The sequence below is a fragment of the Microcaecilia unicolor genome, chromosome 6, assembly GCF_901765095.1.
Source record: "Microcaecilia unicolor chromosome 6, aMicUni1.1, whole genome shotgun sequence".
NCBI classification, from domain to species: domain Eukaryota; kingdom Metazoa; phylum Chordata; class Amphibia; order Gymnophiona; family Siphonopidae; genus Microcaecilia; species Microcaecilia unicolor.
Window position 1 is genome coordinate 197,308,445 of NC_044036.1, and position 16,896 is coordinate 197,325,340.

At 45.3% G+C, this 16,896-nt stretch overlaps 1 protein-coding gene across 2 annotated transcripts in view; it reads right to left on the minus strand.

Annotated features, from left to right (window-relative positions):
- Positions 1-16,896, minus strand: part of LOC115472218 (high mobility group protein HMGI-C-like) — a 67,066-nt gene that overhangs the window by 35,932 nt on the left and 14,238 nt on the right. For both annotated transcript variants that reach the window (XM_030206407.1, XM_030206408.1), the window contains exon 2: positions 983-1,183. In XM_030206407.1, the coding sequence (XP_030062267.1) occupies positions 983-1,066 (84 nt within the window). In that variant the 5' untranslated portion in view covers positions 1,067-1,183. The remainder of the gene's footprint in view (positions 1-982; positions 1,184-16,896) is intronic.

The window sequence follows — 16,896 nt, forward strand, 5'->3', positions numbered from 1 at the left end:
GACTGGAGAGGGGAGAGGTGACTAAGTGGGAGGCCAGCAAGAAACAGATTGCAGTAGTCTAAACGAGAGGTGACAAGGGTGTGGATGAGGGTTTTGGTAGAGTGCTCGGAAAGAAAGGGGCGGATTTTACGGATGTTGTAGAAAGAAACGACAGGTCTTGGCAATCTGCTGGATATGAGCAGAGAAGGAGATAGAAGAGTCAAAGATGACCCCAAGGTTTCGAGCTGAGGAGACAGGGAGAATGAGAGAGCCATCAACAGAAATAGAAAACGGGGGGAGCGTGGAGATGGGTTTGGGGGGGGGGGGGAAATGAGAAGCTCGGTTTTGGTCATATTTAATTTCAGGTGGCGTTGAGACATCCAGACAGCAATGTCAGACAAGCACGCTGAAACTTTGGTTTGGATGCAAGGTGAGATATCAGGGGTAGAAAGGTAGATTTGCCCCTACCCAAGTTCCTTTCTTCCTCTTTCATCCCCCAATCAGTCCCTCAGTCTAGGTTCTCCTCCTCTCCTGACCCTTCCCTCCTTCCCTGGGGTTTCTCTCTCTCTCCTCCAACCCTTATTCAATGCTGCAGTCCCCATTCTTCCATCCTCACTTGGGACTTCTCCCCCACCAGCAGGACAACCGCATTACTAACCTGGCTTTCTCCGAATCCCTTCTGCCCTCCCTGTTTTGAGCAATCCTCAGTTTAAACTCTCCCTTCTCTGAATGATTCTCAGAGAGCCGGAACCCTGTAGTGCAAACCCTTGCATTGTTTTCAAGTCTCATAAGGGAATCTGAGTACTATGCAGCTCACAATCTCTGAGAGCCACACAGTCTCAACAGAAGAAACTGGCTGTTGTGAGGCAATGGAGCTGGTGATAGCAGCAAGGTAAGAGGGGAAGATGATCTGGCAGAAGGCCTCTAGAAACACTGATGGTTCCTGCCTTGAGACGGCCATGCATTTGATAGCTGACCAGTGAGGGCATTCATTAACACTCACCTGTTGCTGCTTCCTGGGTCTCCCCCTCCCTCTCTTTTCGGTTTGAGTCAGTGTAGAAGGTTCTGGGGAAGCTGGGCTCTCCATTACTCCTGCCTCTTTGTTGCTGTTCTACTGTCTTCTCTCCAGCGTCCTCACTCTTCCAGATGATGGTGCTAGAGTCAGTAGAACACCTCTATTCCTAGCTGCTACCCTTTCTTCTGCCTGAAACACATAAATAAATTATAACCAGGCTCAGATTTTTAGCTTAGCTTCCTACAGAGAAACAAACTGGTGCTTTAAGTTCATTCTTTCTGAGTGTCTCCCCTTATCCCCCAATATCTAACTGTATGTCCTCCACTTCCAATTTCTTTCATATCTGTGCTACAGACAATAGAGTAACCAATGACCCCTCGTACAATTTTCATTGTAACCACTCGCCTCCACCTACCCTCCTCTCCTCCTTCCTGTACACATTAATTGATTTGATTTGCTTACTTTATTTCTTGTCTATTAGATTGTAAGCTCTTTGAGCAGGGACTGTCTTTCTTCTATGTTTGTGCAGCGCTGCGTACGCCTTGTAGCGCTATAGAAATGCTAAATAGTAGTAGTACAATTTTCATATGTCCTTCATGTCTCTGGCACTTAGGTGATTTAAAAGAGTTACACACTATCTGCATCTGTAAAAATTGATTCATACCTGTAAATTGGGATCTGTAAGTACTGATTTTAGCACAGGCACCTCTGTTCACTTTAAGCTGAGCAGGAGACCTGCAACTGCACTGGTGCCAGTGGAGATGCTGCTTCAATATTGTGTTTTCACAGCATGCTTGTCCCTCATTACTGAAAATGTGATTGTGAAACAGCACATCCCACTGGCAGGCCTGTGGCTGTAGGACTCCTGATCAGCTTAGAGAGAACATATATGCGGCAGCTTACAGACATTTGAAGGAGGCATGTTCTAGGTGAGATCTGGGCAGCCCCTGAAATTATATGTGTATTCTGTGTTTATCAACTGTAAAACACATATATGCTGGAAAAGTTTCTTATTGACATTTACACCTGCTTTGAGTCGCAGATAAATCTGCAAACCTCTTGTTTCGACCTGGGGTTTGGAAAAGAGCTTGAGGGGTGAATTGTGCTTAACCCTCTGGTTTTCAAAACCAGCTCCAGCTGTAAAATATTTGAGTTTTGGAGGACAGCTTCTTACTCATTTCCCCAAGGACAAGCTGATATGGTGCGGGAGGTAATGGTGCTGGGGTCGCTTGATAACAGTGATCATAATATGATCAGATTTGATATTAGCTTTGAAGTAAGTATACATAGGAAATCAAATACGTTAGTGTTTAACTTTAAAAAAGGAAACTATGATAAAATGAGAAGAATGGTGGGAAAAACACTTAAGAGGAGCGGCTGCGAGGGTCAAAAATTTACATCAGGCATGGATGCTGCTCAAAAACACCATCCTGGAAGCCCAGGTCAAATATATTCCACGTATTAAAAAAGAAGGACGGAAGACCAAACGAAAGCCGGCATGGTTAAAAAGTGAGGTGAAGGAAGCTATCAGAGCTAAAAGAAAATCCTTCAGAAAATGGAAGAAGGAACTGACTGAAAATAATAAGAAACAGCATAAGGAATGCCAAGTCAAATGCAAAGCGCTGATAAGGAAAGCTAAGAGGAACTTCGAAAAAAAATTGCGCTGGAGGCCAAAACACATTGTAAAATTTTTTTTAGGTATATTAAAAGCAGGAAGCCGGCAAAAGAATTGGTTGGACCGCTAGATGACCAAGGGGTAAAAGGGGCAATCAGGGAAGACAAAGCCATAGCGGAGAGTTTAAATGAATTCTTTGCTTCAGTCTTCACCGAGGAAGATTTGGGAGAAATACTGGTGCCAGAAATGGTATTCGAAGCTGACGAGTCCGAGAAACTGAATGAATTCTCTATAAACCTGGAGGATGTAATGGGGCAGTTCTACAAATTGAAGAGAAACAAATCTCCTGGACCAGATGGTATTCATCCCAGAGTACTGATAGAATTGAAAAATTAACTTGTGGAGCTATTGTTAGTAATATGTAATTTATCCTTAAAATCAAGCGTGTTACCAGAAGATTGGAGGGTGGCCAATGTAATGCTGATTTTTTTTTTAAAGGTTCCAGAGGAGATCCGTGAAATTATAGACCGGTGAGCCTAACGTCGGTGCTGGGCAAAATGGTAGAGACTATTATAAAGAACAAAATTACAGAGCATATTCAAAAGCATGGATTAATGAGACAATGTCAACATGGATTTAGTGAAGAGAAATCTTGCCTCACCAATCTACTACATTTCTTTGAAGGGGTGAACAAACATGTGGATAAAGGTGAGACGGTTGATATTGTGTATCTGGATTTTCAGAAGGCGTTTTGACAAAGTACCTCATGAAAGACTCCAGAGGAAACTGGAGAGTCATGGGATAAGAGGTAGTGTTCTATTGTGGATTAAAAACTGGTTAAAAGATAGAAAGCAGAGAGTAGGGTTAAATGGTCAATATTCTCAATGGAGAAGGGAAGTTACTGGGGTTCCCCAGGAGTTTGTGCTGGGACCAGAGGCGTAGCCAGATTTTGACATCAGGGGGAGCAGACTTTTGTAAAATAGGCGCCAGTGCGAGGCTGAATGGCCGGGAGAGAGGAAAGGGTTAAAATCCTCATAGGCATATGTGTGGTCAGTGACTCTGTTGTTTGGGGAGGCTAAGATGGAGTGAGGTGGGCGTAGAGTGGGCTTAGGGCAGGGCTAGGTAAAATCCTTAGGGTGAAGGCAGCACCTATGTCAGCAGCAAAGGGACAGCGAGGGCACTTTTGAACACAGCAGTGAAGGACCCCTTCACTATGTCTCTGGTGCACCTGCACTAGTCATTTCTCCCTAGTATCTCTATTACTGAAGGTATTTACACTGAATACACTCCAGGGAATTATGTGCCAAAAAACATCCATATACTGTACCACAATAATACTAATTATTAAACAGAATAGTATTTACAGTATTCTGTAAATATATGGTTGGGAGGCGGGGCTGGTGGTTGCGAGGTGAGGATAGAGCTGGGCAGACTTATGCGGTCTGTGCCAGAGCCGGTGGTTGGGAGGCGGGGCTGGTGGTTGGGAGGCGGGGATAGTGCTGGGCAGACTTATACGGTCTGTGCCCTGAAGAGCACAGGTACAAATCAAAGTAGGGTATACACAAAAAGTAGCACATATGAGTTATCCTGTTGGGCAGACTGGATGGACCGTGCAGGTCTTTTTCTGCCATCATCTACTATGTTATATGCAGGTACTTTTAAAACTTGGCTGCCAGTCAGTCCTAGCTCTCTAGTCCAGCATCTTCCTGTTGGCCGTGTGAACAGTGATGTTCAGCAGCACTGTAACAGAAATCCTGTGGTTACTGGCAACCATAAGATGATTTGGCTATCACATTTTTGATAAGTTGCCAAATGGCCACCAGGTTTACTGCAGAGTTACAAAACATGTTTGGAATAGGCATTATCTATACTAGATGAATCTAATAGAGAAGTGAGCTGAGAACCAGAGAAGCCAGGGTTCAAATTCCACTGCTGCTCCATTATCTCCTGTATAAACTTAGATGTAAGCCTCCAGAGGCAAGAAAATACCTGTTGTAGCTAAATGTAACTCACTTCCAGCTCAACATACATGTAGAAAATCTACCATAGAACAGTAGCACCGAGTCCTATGATTTAAACAACAAGAACCCTATGTAAGAACAGGCAGCACAACAAACAATACACAGGGCGCTAGAATACCAATACACCTACCACTGGTACAACAGAACAAGTGGGACTGCTACAGAATTCTACACAGAAACCATTTGCCAACAGAATACTACACCTCGGTCACACACCAAATACAGAACAAGGGATCACAAATTAGAAATATAAAGACAAAAACTGAACTGGGAAACCGAAGAAGTCAAACTCGGTATGTACCACAACATAGGAAAAATAAAAACAGAAATGCGTTTCCTCTTGTACTGAAAAAAAAATACAAAGACATCCATGATGCACACTTCCCAAAGTTAATGTATTCCACCAAATAAATTCAGATAAAACACTTTTTTTCTACCTTTGTTGCCTGGGTACTTTATTTTTCCAAGCATATTGTTTCCAGTTTCTTCTTTTCTGTTTTCCTGTATGTCTTCTGCTCTATTTCCAGTAAGTGCAGTCCATTTGTCCTTTCTCCACGTTACTCATCGTTTCCTATTCCCTCTCTGATATATTTCCTCTCTCTCTCTCTCTCTTTTGTGTCTCTCCCCTCAAATTTCACCTTCTTGCTCTTCAGTCCTCCACCTATATTTCAACTGTCAGTACCTAACAACTTTCCATGTCCTCCTCTCCCCCCTACATCTCCTGTGTCACTCCAACCCTGGCATCATTCCCTTTCACCTACTCATTAGTACAATTCTTCCCTTTGTACTTACTATCCTCCTCTCACACTCCTCTCCTTGGGTTCCACCATGCCAAGTATCTCCCCCTCCCTCTCCCTTCTTACACCCTTGTAGCCCAGCATCTCTCTGTCCCTCCCCTCTCCTCCACCAATATGGTCCAGCATTTCCCTGTCCCCTCTCCCTTCTCTTCCACCCCTATGGTTCAGCAATTCCCTTTCTCCTCCCCACTTCCTCCCTATGGTCCAGCAACTCCCTATCCCTTTCCCTCCACCCCTATGGTCCACTAACTCCATATCCCCTCTACACCTATGGTCAAGCAACTTTCTGTCCTCTCTCTGCCTCTCCACCTTTATGGTCCAGCAATTCTCTGTCCTCTCTTCCTTTCCCTCCACCCCTATGCTGCAGCAACTCCATGTCCTCTCTCTTTCTCCCCCCCCACTCTTATTGTCCAGCAGCTCCCTGTCCCCCCTCTCTCTCTCTCTCCCTTTCCCACACCTCAAAGTGAAGCTTCAGTGTTCAGCAGGGCAGCAGCTCGGAGTACAGCCTACTCAGGAAATCCAGCCTGGTGCCAAGAGAAGTGGCTACACATATCCCAGTGCCATGCACCCTTCCAGGTTGTGTAAGTGGCAAACTGCACAGTAAAAATAAAAGCCTGCTAAGCATGGTTTAGCCCCTACACAACCCAGGAAGGAGCACCACATCAAGGTTTGTGTACCTGCATCTCTTGTGAGTCTAGCATCTCTTCCCTTCTCTTACTTTCTCCATCCGCCTATGGCCTTCCATCTTCTTCCTCTCTCCCTGGTCCCCTCACCTGTAGTCTGGCATCTCTCCTATCCCCCTACCCCTGCAGATCTAGCACCTGTCCCCTTCCCTCCCTCTTTCTCCCCCCCCCCCCAGCACATCTCCCTTCTCCTCAATGAGTCCAGGACCTTTCCTTCTTCTTCCCTAAGTCCCCCTGGAGTCCAGAACCTCTCCTTCTGCCCTCAGCCCCCCCCCCCCAATGAGTCCAGCAACTCTTCCTCTCATTCCCTCAGCCTCTCCTGAATCCAGCAACTTTCTCTTTATCCCTCAGCCCCTCCCCCCCCCCCCCCCCCCCCCGTGAGTCCAGCACCACTTTCTCTTTATCTCTCAGGTGTCTCCTGAATCTAGCATCACTCTCACTTTTTTTCTAGCCCTCTCTTGAAACCAGCACTGCTCCTTTTTCCCCTCAATCCCTACCCTGAGTTCAGCACCTTCTTCCCTCAACCCCCCCTTCTCACCTTTCCAAGTCCAGCACCTCTTTGTGTATTTGTGTATCTAAAATGTAACCTTCTACAAAACATGAAGTGAAGATGTGATTCCATGAGCCCCAATGAAAGGAGAGTTTTTAATTTTACTTCCATGTAATTTCAATATATTCCATCATCTTTATAACACCTGGCTTCCCAAGGCAGATTATAACAGTTAAGATGAACCCGTCAAGAACTCAATGAAATTTCATCTGTATTGTACAGAACAGTGTAGAAAAATTAGCAAAAAAATACAGAGTTTTTAACTACTGTTTCTACCAGCGACACTCATTTTTTAAAGCTGTTGTAGTGATACTCAATTTTTATTTCATATACTGGGCTAGATAGGCTCACTCACCCTGGCTGTCTTCTATTTTTATCCAACTTCCTTGGCTGATACCATCTTCTGTTCTCTATCTAACCTTCTCCTCCCCTTCCATCCCTCAAACCTGCTTTCTCTAGCAGCCCCTCCCTGCTGCTGTTTCCCTGCAGCAATAACACACTGCCTGAGTCCCTGCTGAGTGCTTCCCTCTGCTATGTCCCACCCTGGCTTACACAGTTGTGTCATAGGGGCGGAGCAGAAGGAAGCATCACACTCCAGCTCACTCAGGCAGCCTGTGATCCCTGCAGGGAAACAGCAGCAAGGTGGGGCTGCTAGAGAAAGCAGGCTTCAGGAACCGAGGGAGAGGGGGAAGAGAAAGCAAAAGTGCTGGTGTTAGTCTGCTAGGCTCGGGCGGAGGGAGGGGGGGTATGTTTGAGGAGAGGAAAGAAGAGGGACGGTCGTTTTGGTACGATGAGAGAGGGGAGAAGTGCAGCAGAGTTATCCATGCTGCTGTGTGGCGGCTCAGCAGCATGCGAGGTAGGCACCGTTTTAGTTTGAAATCTGATTGGGGGAGCAGCTGCTCCCCTTGTGCCCCCACCTAGCTGCGCCACTGGCTGGGACCGCTGCTTTTTCACATATTTATAAATGACCTAAAGATGGGAGTAACTAGTGAGGTAATTAAATTTGCTGACGACACAAAGTTATTCAAAATCGTTAAAATGTGTGAGGACTGTGAAAAATTACAAGAGGAACACAAAACTGGGCATCTAAATGGTAGATGACGTTTAATGTGAGCAAGTGCAAAGTGATGCATGTGGGAAAGAGGAACATAGCTACGTCATGCAAGGTTCCAAGTTAGGAGTCATAGACGAAAGGGATCTAGGTGTTGTCGTTGATGATATGTTGAAACCTTCTGCTCAGTGTGCTGCTGCAGCTAAGAAAGCAAATAGAATGTTAGGTATTAGGAAAGGAATGGAAAACAAAAATGAGGATGTTATAATGCCTTTGTATCGCGCCATTGTGTTCAATTCTGGTCGCCGAATCTCTAAAAAGATGTGGTGGAACTAGAAACGGTGCAGAAAGGGCAACGAAAATGATAAAGGGGATGGGACGACTTTCGTATGAGGAAAGGCTAAAGCGGCTAGGGCTCTTCAGCTTGGAAAAAAGGCGGCTGAGGGGAGATATGATAAAGGTCTGTAAAATGAGTAGAGTGGAACAGGTAGACGTGGAGGGATAAGGCAAGGCACCTCCTCAATCCCCCAGAGGTTGCTGTTCCCCTCCCTCTTCCCTGAAAGTGAAACTGGAAAGGAAAACCAGGCCATATGACAGCTTCAGATACTATGGGCATTCTGAACAGAACAACATACAGATCTCAGTGGCCTAGTGGTTAAGTGCAGTGGCCTGTACACCAAGGTACCAAATCCCATTTTAACTCTTTGTTTTTAATATATTCAAATTGTGTGCCCTTCCAGGAACAGAAACATATCTACTGTACCTAAATATATAAGCCACCTGCAAGCCTGAAGGCTGTTGAAGTGGTGGTCATTCAGGTAGAGTAGGTATGTTGCTGTTCTTGGAGGGCTCACAATTACAAAATAAAAGTTTAAGTTGGAATTGAACCTGTCCCTTGGTTTAAGGTCCACTGCACTAACCACTAGGCTGCCCTGCTCTGCAGGGGTGTCTGTGTGGCCATTCTTCTAAGAATGCTGCCAGACAGACATCCTTGTCCCTGATTTTGTGCATTTCATAGGAGCCAACTTTTCAAAATGATTGGAGGTGCTAAATCTGATAAAAATTACCCCTCCCTGAACACAGGGAGAGAGAGAGGGAGAGCGCTGTTGGCAAAACTCGACGACCTAGAGAACAGGTCACGACGAGGGAACCTACGGTTAGTGGGGCTGCCAGAAACTGTGACTGATAGAGTACTCCCGTCGGTCCTTGAAAAATGGCTGGCGGAAGAGTTTGCATTGTCCGACCACGCGGGAAAGCTCTGCCTAGAGTGGGCCCACCACATAGGTCATAAGATAGGAGGCAGTTTCCACGGACTGTGATAATAAAAGAACATAATTATGTACATAAGGAAGAAATACTTAGAGGATTCTGTCAAAAAAGAAACGAGCTCCACTACGATGGACATCAGATACGAATATTTCAAGATTATTTGGCGGCGCTGCAGGAGAAGCGAAAGAGATTCACCCCGTTATGCCAGAAGCTACATGAAAAACAAAAAACTTTATGTTGATGTACCCTGCAATCTTAAAAGTTAAACACGAGATGGAAATCGTTTGAGGATGTCCAGCAGGCAAAAAAAATATGTGAAAGAGCTGGAGGAAAATGTACAGTCTGGAGAGCAAGCCCCAGAGAACAGATGAGAGGTTACTGGGACATATGAGGTGTTATGTTTGCTAAGAATGTGTTCAGGGGTATGTACTGTGAGACAAAATAATAATTTCGGTATTAGAATGACAGTGAATTTTGGATGGAGCGGGGACCAGGGGGTGCGGGAAGCCCTTTGTACCCATTGTTGTTATAATGGGCTGGGTTTACCGGGGTTGGGTTCAGGGGGGTGGGGCGGGAGGAATGGTTGGAGGGAGGGGGGAGGGAAGTAGTAGAGGGGGGAGGGTAGGGATACAAGGTGAGGAAATAGAGTGGAATGGTGGACAGGGAAGGCAAGGAATTCAGGGGATGGTGGTGTATATGCAGAGAGAATCACAGGCCAACGGGCGGGTTGAACTTGGAACACGAATGAGGACCCCCGGGGGGAGGCTGGGCCCCTTGGGGATGGAAGAATGGATGGAGATAATTCAATATGAAGGGTTAGGCAACAATGGCTAATTTACTGGGGAAGAATATATGACTAATTTCCTGGAATGTAGGTGGTATTACATCTCCTGTTAAGCGGGCAAAGATACTGGGTGCACTGAAGGGACATGGGGCAGGAATTGCCTGCATCCAGGAAACAAGACTATCCTTAGAAGAGAGCCAGAAATTGAAGAGACATTGGGTGAGGGAGGTTCTGTGCTCCCCAGCCTCAGGGAGACGAGGTGGGGTGGCTATTTTACTTAATAAGGCTGTAGCTGTTGGGGCCAAGCTCTTGTTCGCGGATAGAGAAGGCCATTATGTGGGGGTGCGGTTGAATCTGCAGGGACAGACAAGGCTGCTGGTGGCAGTGTATGCCCCACAGACTGGAGTGAAAAAACTTTTTGCAGACCTGTTTGCGCAATGCCAGAAGTTTGGGACAGACCCAATAATAGTGGCTGGGGATATGAACCAGGTCATAGACCCGCAGTTAGATAGGACTGGACGATCTGCGGGCGAGGGGACCCCCAGGCGTGGGGTGCTGGAGGACTTCTGTGGGGGACTGGGTGTCATGGATCCCTGGAGGGTTTTACATGAAGAGGAGCGCGATTTTACGCACACCTCGAGGGCTCACGGGACCCAGTCAAGGCTTGATTATATCTTTGTATCACATAGGCTGTTCTCTCGGGTTGTGGAGGCGACAATTGGCCCTGAGGAGATCTCGGACCACGCTATGATCTGGGTGGATTTTGAACCCCAGCCCTATTACTAGGGGTCTGGGAGTTGGAGATTTCTGGTGTATCTTTACACCTCACCTGAATTTGCCGAATATCTTGCCCAGAAGTGGGAAGATTATGCAATGGCAAACGCACAGCATGTAGAACACCCAGGCCTTTTCTGGTCCACTGCAAAGGCTGTAATTCGTGGAGAGGTGATTGCATATGTCAGCCGGCGGAATCGCCAGATAGCACAGAGGGTGGTGGAGTTGGAGAGGAGGGTGAAGAAATCTAGACAGAGATATGCAGAGAACCCCACTCAGGCCATGTTTGAGTCCCTGATAGCTGCAAGGACAGAGTTAAATAGTCTGCTTCAAGAGAGGTACGCGAGGGCGACGGTGGTGCGTAAATATAATCTGTTTAGGTTTGGGGATAGACCAGGGGGTATGCTGGCACGACTCATTAAAGGAACTCGGAAACCGCATGTGGTAATGAAGCTCCGCAATGCTGCGGGAACACGTACCTCGAGCCCAGAGCATATAGCGAAAATCTTTAGAACGCACTTTGAGGATCTTTACTCAGACGGGAGCACAGAAGTGGATATGGGAAGTCAGATTCGGGAATATTTGAATCAGTCTAATATGCCTCAGTTACAGGTAGGACAGGTAGAATCCTTGGATTCTCCCTTAAGTGCAAAGGAGGTGCTGATGGCAATTCAGGCACTGAAACAACACTCAGCGCCAGGCCCGAATGGGTTTTCGGGGGGAATTCTTCAAGCTACTTAAAGTACAGCTAGTGGGGCCCCTGATGGGATTTTATGAAGAGGCAATTGAGAATGGTCAGTTCCCCAGGTACTCAAATGAAGCACTGATTAGTTTGCTCCCAAAACCAGGTAGAGATCAGACAGACCCAGCAGCGTACAGGCCCATTTCTCTTATAAATGTGGATATCAAGATCTTGTCGCGGGTTCTGGCAGAGAGGCTGGCACTGGTACTGCCTTTAGTAATTGGAAAAGAGCAAGTAGGCTTTGTCCGAGGTCGCCACTCAGTATTCAACGTGAGGAAGTTAGTTGCGGCAATTGTAGAGGCACCTGAGAGGGCACCTGCTGGGTTGGTGATTAGCTTAGACGCAAAGCGTGCCTTCGACAGGGTAGTATGGCCATTTATGCTTGAGGCACTTAAATGGGTTGGGTTGCAGGGGTGGTTTCTACAGGTAGTTATGACGCTATATACAGAACTGCGTGCGAGGCTGCTGGTGAACGGGGTGAGAACTGAAGAATTTCTGATAAGGAAAGGCACGAGGCAGGGTTGTCCCCTGTCTCCCCTGCTTTTTGTTATATAATTGGAGCCATTATTGTGCGTTATTCGGCGTGACCCGTGAATCAGGGGGATGAAGGTGGGTAAGGAAGTGGTGAAGCTCCTGGCCTATGCGGATGATCTGCTGCTCTTGGTAGATGACCTGCAGGCTTCGGTGACTTGTTTGCTGGAGGAGATTAAGGGATACAGGAGTTTATCGGGGTTTAGTTTAAACCTTTCAAAATCTTTAGCACTCCCTATAGTAGCAACCACTAGACTATAATGGTGGGTCCCTTCCCCTTTAGGTGGGTAGAAGGGCAGCTGAAATATCTAGGGGTGGTAATCCCAGTTAATATGTCCACACTATATAGGGAGAATGTAATACCATTGTTAACAGAAACTAAGCGTTTGTTGGAAATTTGGGGCTCTTGTCCTCTCTCCCTGGCAGGGCGTGTCGCCTTATATAATATGACGATAGCACCTAAATGGTTTTATAAGTTCCAGATGCTGCCGTTGCACCTGCGGGGGAGAGAGGAGGGGAAGTTAAAAGTAATATTACAAAAGTTTTTGTGGAGGAACAGGCGACCTCGAATAGCACTAGATGTGTTATATAAACCCAAAGCACATGGGGGAATGGGATTACTTAATGTTCGATATTTAACTATCTCCTGTACCATGAGGTATGTAAGAGACTGGTTAGCAGGGAGCCAACAGTTTACGAATACGCAACTGGAAGCCTCCATGATGCCGGAGGTGCACCTAAGCTATCTAATTCATACTACAAAAAAGAGGCCTGCGGAAAAGTCACCATTAAACTGTTTTGTGCGCTCGGCGAGAGCGATGTGGAGATGGCTATGTCGCAGGCATGGGTTCTCTGCAGCTGCAACTTCCAGATGGAACATCAACAAAGGCATTCGTAAGCTGGAAACAGAAAGGAATACATTACCTTTATCAGCTGCTAGATGAAGAAGAACAGATCAAATCCTTTGGGGATTTACAGAGAAAATATGGACTCTCTGACCTAGATTTCTATGCATATGCCCAGGTGAAACACTACGCCCATGCCCTAGGACCATTTAATCTCAGTGAAGATGTACAGGACATTCTCTCTACGGCGCTCACTTTAGGATCTCAGAATGTAGTGCCATTGCGTTTTCACCATAGAGCTCTCTTGGACTCAACAGAAGACATTGATTATAACAAAAAAGCAAGGGACTGGACACAGGAACTGGGGATCGAATTTATGGCAGAGATGCTGCAGAGCTTTCTGCTTTCCATTCAATACAGATCCCCCTTCATCAGGCAATGGGAGCAGCAGTACAAGTTTGCATTGCGAGCCTATATGGCACCTGTCAGAGCGCGGAGAGCGGGCTTAGGAACGGGATCTTGCCTTAAATATGGAGCAGCACTGGCAACGCTGGGGCATATGTTCTGGCTATGTCCACATATGCATAAGTTTTGGTCACATATCTTAACTGAGATTGGGCTATGCTGGAAATGAAAAGTGGTAGTCAATCCGTTGATCTTATTTGATATTTATACCATGGCAAAACCCATCCCTGCAGGATTTGTGGGGTTCCTTCAGCGGACAACAGGGGTCGGAAAAAAAGTGATTCTGCTTCAATGGAGAGATGCACAAGCACCCACAAGAGAACTGTGGAGGTCAAAAATGACAGAACTTGTAAATTTAGAACTCTGCGGGACTGTTGTTTCCGCATGCAGAGAAAGGGATTTGCCTGCCTTTCGGAGAGTCTGGGAAAGATATTGGAATACGCTTCAACCCCTATCTAAACGACAGATACTGCACAAGTTAAATAGAGCGTGCAAATAATAGGTGTCGCCTTCCACTATATGAGCTGAATGACTTTTGAACTAAAGATATGTACCTTATAGGGGACAAGGGGTGGGGAGGAGAGGGTAGGGGAGAGAGAGCGAGGAGGGGGAAGGGGATGTGGGAGGGTAGAGGTAGGGGTTAGGACTGTAGGGCTATGGATCAAGATGGTTTCCTGCTGATGTAAAGTTGGGGTTAATAGGGGGAAGGGAGAAAATATTTAAAAGATGTTTGCCAAAGTTTATTGCTAGATACGCATGATCTTGGTTTGTAATGTTGTTAAAGGTCCTGGAGATATGCGACTCTGTATTCTATTTCTTAATAAAAATGATTACACATAAAGGATTAAGAAAGTTGCACCTTCCTTGAACAGAGCTTGTGTGCTGTTGAGAATTATTCCAGGAGCCTGTTTCCTAAAGTTGCATAAACATCTAATGGTACCTTTTGTATTTAAATCTGTAGCCCAAAAGGAGCAGGCTGTTTTAACTATGTGTAGACTCCTAGCTCATATACCTGTATGCACAACATTTTCCCTTTGAATTAAATGTTTGTTTTTAAATAAAGCCTAACAGTTTATTTCTGAGTTATCTTAGATGTAGTTATACCCTCTGGGGTATACATTAAAATAATCTCAGAGCATCTCCCCATTGCTGAAGGCAGGTCACTGCAGAGCGTGTGTATAAAGCTTTTAATGCACATCCTTGAACGTGCTGCTACCTACAATGCTGGTCACTTGCTAGTTACTCTTAATTTCAGTGTAATCTGGATGGTTAATATGACTACCACTTTATTTATATATAAGTGAATAGTTTGCATGGAGGAGTAGCTTAGTGCTGCCATAAAAGATGGTTTAACTGCTTTGAAGACCTCAGAAGTCTGTTCATGCTTTCCAAAAATACTAGGACTAGGGGGCATGCGATGAAGCTACAATGTAGTAAATTTAAAACGAATCGGAGAAAATATTTCTTCACTCAACGTGTAATTAAACTCTGGAATTCGTTGCCAGAGAATGTGGTAAAGGCAGTTAGCTTAGCGGAGTTTAAAAAAGGTTTGGACAGCTTCCTAAAGGAAAAGTCTATAGACCGTTATTAAATGGACTTGGGGGAAATCCACTGTTTCTGGGATGAGCAGTATAAAATGTTTTGTACATTTTTGGGATCTTGCCAGGTATTTGTGACCTGGATTGGCCACTGTTGGAAACAGGATGCTGGGCTTGATGGACCTTTGGTCTTTCCCAGTATGGCAATACTTATGTAAATAGATGCAGACCAGTGATCTGAGTGGGATTGGTGGGGGCAATGATCCTTACTGACTGCGGGCCCAGATCACTCAGTCCACCCTTGGTGGGAGATAATCAAAAGACAAAGGTTTTGGCAGCATGATCAGGGTTTAAATCTGTTTGTGGGTGTACAGTCCTGCCACAAGTGACAGCCCCCTTGAGATTCAACTGCTCCTTGATTCAGCCTCCTACAGGAAGTTTCCCCAAATATCTGGCTGGCTCTGGTGCCACATTGTCTGAGCACTGAGCAAAAAGAACAAAAACCAAACAGGTGCAGGAAACACCAGGTCAAAAGAACAGCTAGGGTTGCAGAGAGTTGGAGGCAAATTTCTGCAGCAGGAAATTAGCAGCAGGTGTTCTCATTAGCACAGGGGCTGAAAAGAATTAAAAATGTCACACACATACAACCAAAAAGAGAGTAGGCACTTGCTCCAGTCCTCGAGGCCCACCAATAAGTGATCAAACTGGTAAACAAGGCGATGAGTCCAATCTTTGTCCATTGTAACTTAGGTGGTTAAGTACTAAATATTACATTTAATTGGATAAGGGATAGCTGGCCATACAAGCCCGGTTATTTAATACCGGTGCTCAGAATTGGCCAGCACTGAATATCAGGGAATAATGCCAGTAGCGGCCAAAAAAATAATGACTGCCGTCAGCTGAATATTTACCCCATGGTGTTTATCTATTGTCATTGTGTCTGTCTCTCTGCATCTGTACAGTATTTCTTTTTGTTACATTTGTACCCCACGCTTTCCCACTCATGGCAGGCTCAATGCAGCTTACATATTGTATACAGGTACTTATTTGTACCTGGGGAAATGGAGGGTTAAGTGACTTGCCCAGATTCACAAGGAGCTGCTTGTGCCTGCAGTGGGAATTGAACTCAGTTCTTCAGAACCACAGTCCACCACCCTAACCACTAGGCCACTCCTCCACTTTCATGCATACAAGAAGTCACTTAGTCCTCAGATACAAGCTTAGTTTTGTAAGCCCTCTGTAGACAGAGAAATAGCTACTATGTTTGAAGGTAACTCACCCTCAGCTACCACTGGAAAGGTGTGAGCTAAATAAAAAAAATATTCTTGGAGGTTTAAGTTTAATTGGTATTTGATATAGCACCTTTTCTTCGAGCAGGTCAAATTAGTTCACAGTTTACAATAATAGCACAACAAAGGAAACAGATCTCCAAAATATGATAGGAAAGAGAACACGCTCAAAATGATTCTCAGTCACACAACTTAAACATTATAAAATGACATTACATTTAAAATTGCTATGCTTGTGCTGTATTGCAGGATAAGCAGGCAAAGGGATATTGAAGGTTAACTGAAACAAGCAGCTCTTCAGTAAAGTTTTGAACTGGGAGAGTGAGAGCTTGGATCTAATTTCTGGGGGTAAATTGTTCCACAAACTTGGGTCTAGGAAGTAATACGTTGCTTTCCTCATAGATTCGTTAACAGGCAGAACCAGGTAATTGGAGTCCAAGGTACAGAGAGATGATTGCTACTCCATTGCCCCTGGTACAAAATAAGTATCTAAATGTATGTAAACCGCTTTGAATGTAGTTGCAAAAAACTCAGAAAGGCGGTATATCAAGTCCCATTTCCCTTTCCCTTCCCTCCTTCTATTCCCCAATTATTAATCGCCCTTGCCAGGATAACATTTACTGGGGCTAACAAATTATGTGTGTACAAATGTCTCAGGAGACCTTGAATATCAATGCCACTTCTAAGGCTGATCTGCCCACTGAACCCCAATAGCCAAATTTTTCATCTCTATAAGGGGTCTTTACCCTGTCCTGGTGTTTTGTGGATTTTCCTGCCATTGTTTCATTATTTATTGATTTCACATGTTACAGTCCTATTTTCTCAGAATATTCAGGGCTGGTGAATAGTAACTCCTTTCTGGCAGCCTGGGAAGCAGTAGAGATGAATATTTAGGCTACATTCTACTCACTCTTTCATGTGATCTTTGTCTCTTCTCATCACATCACA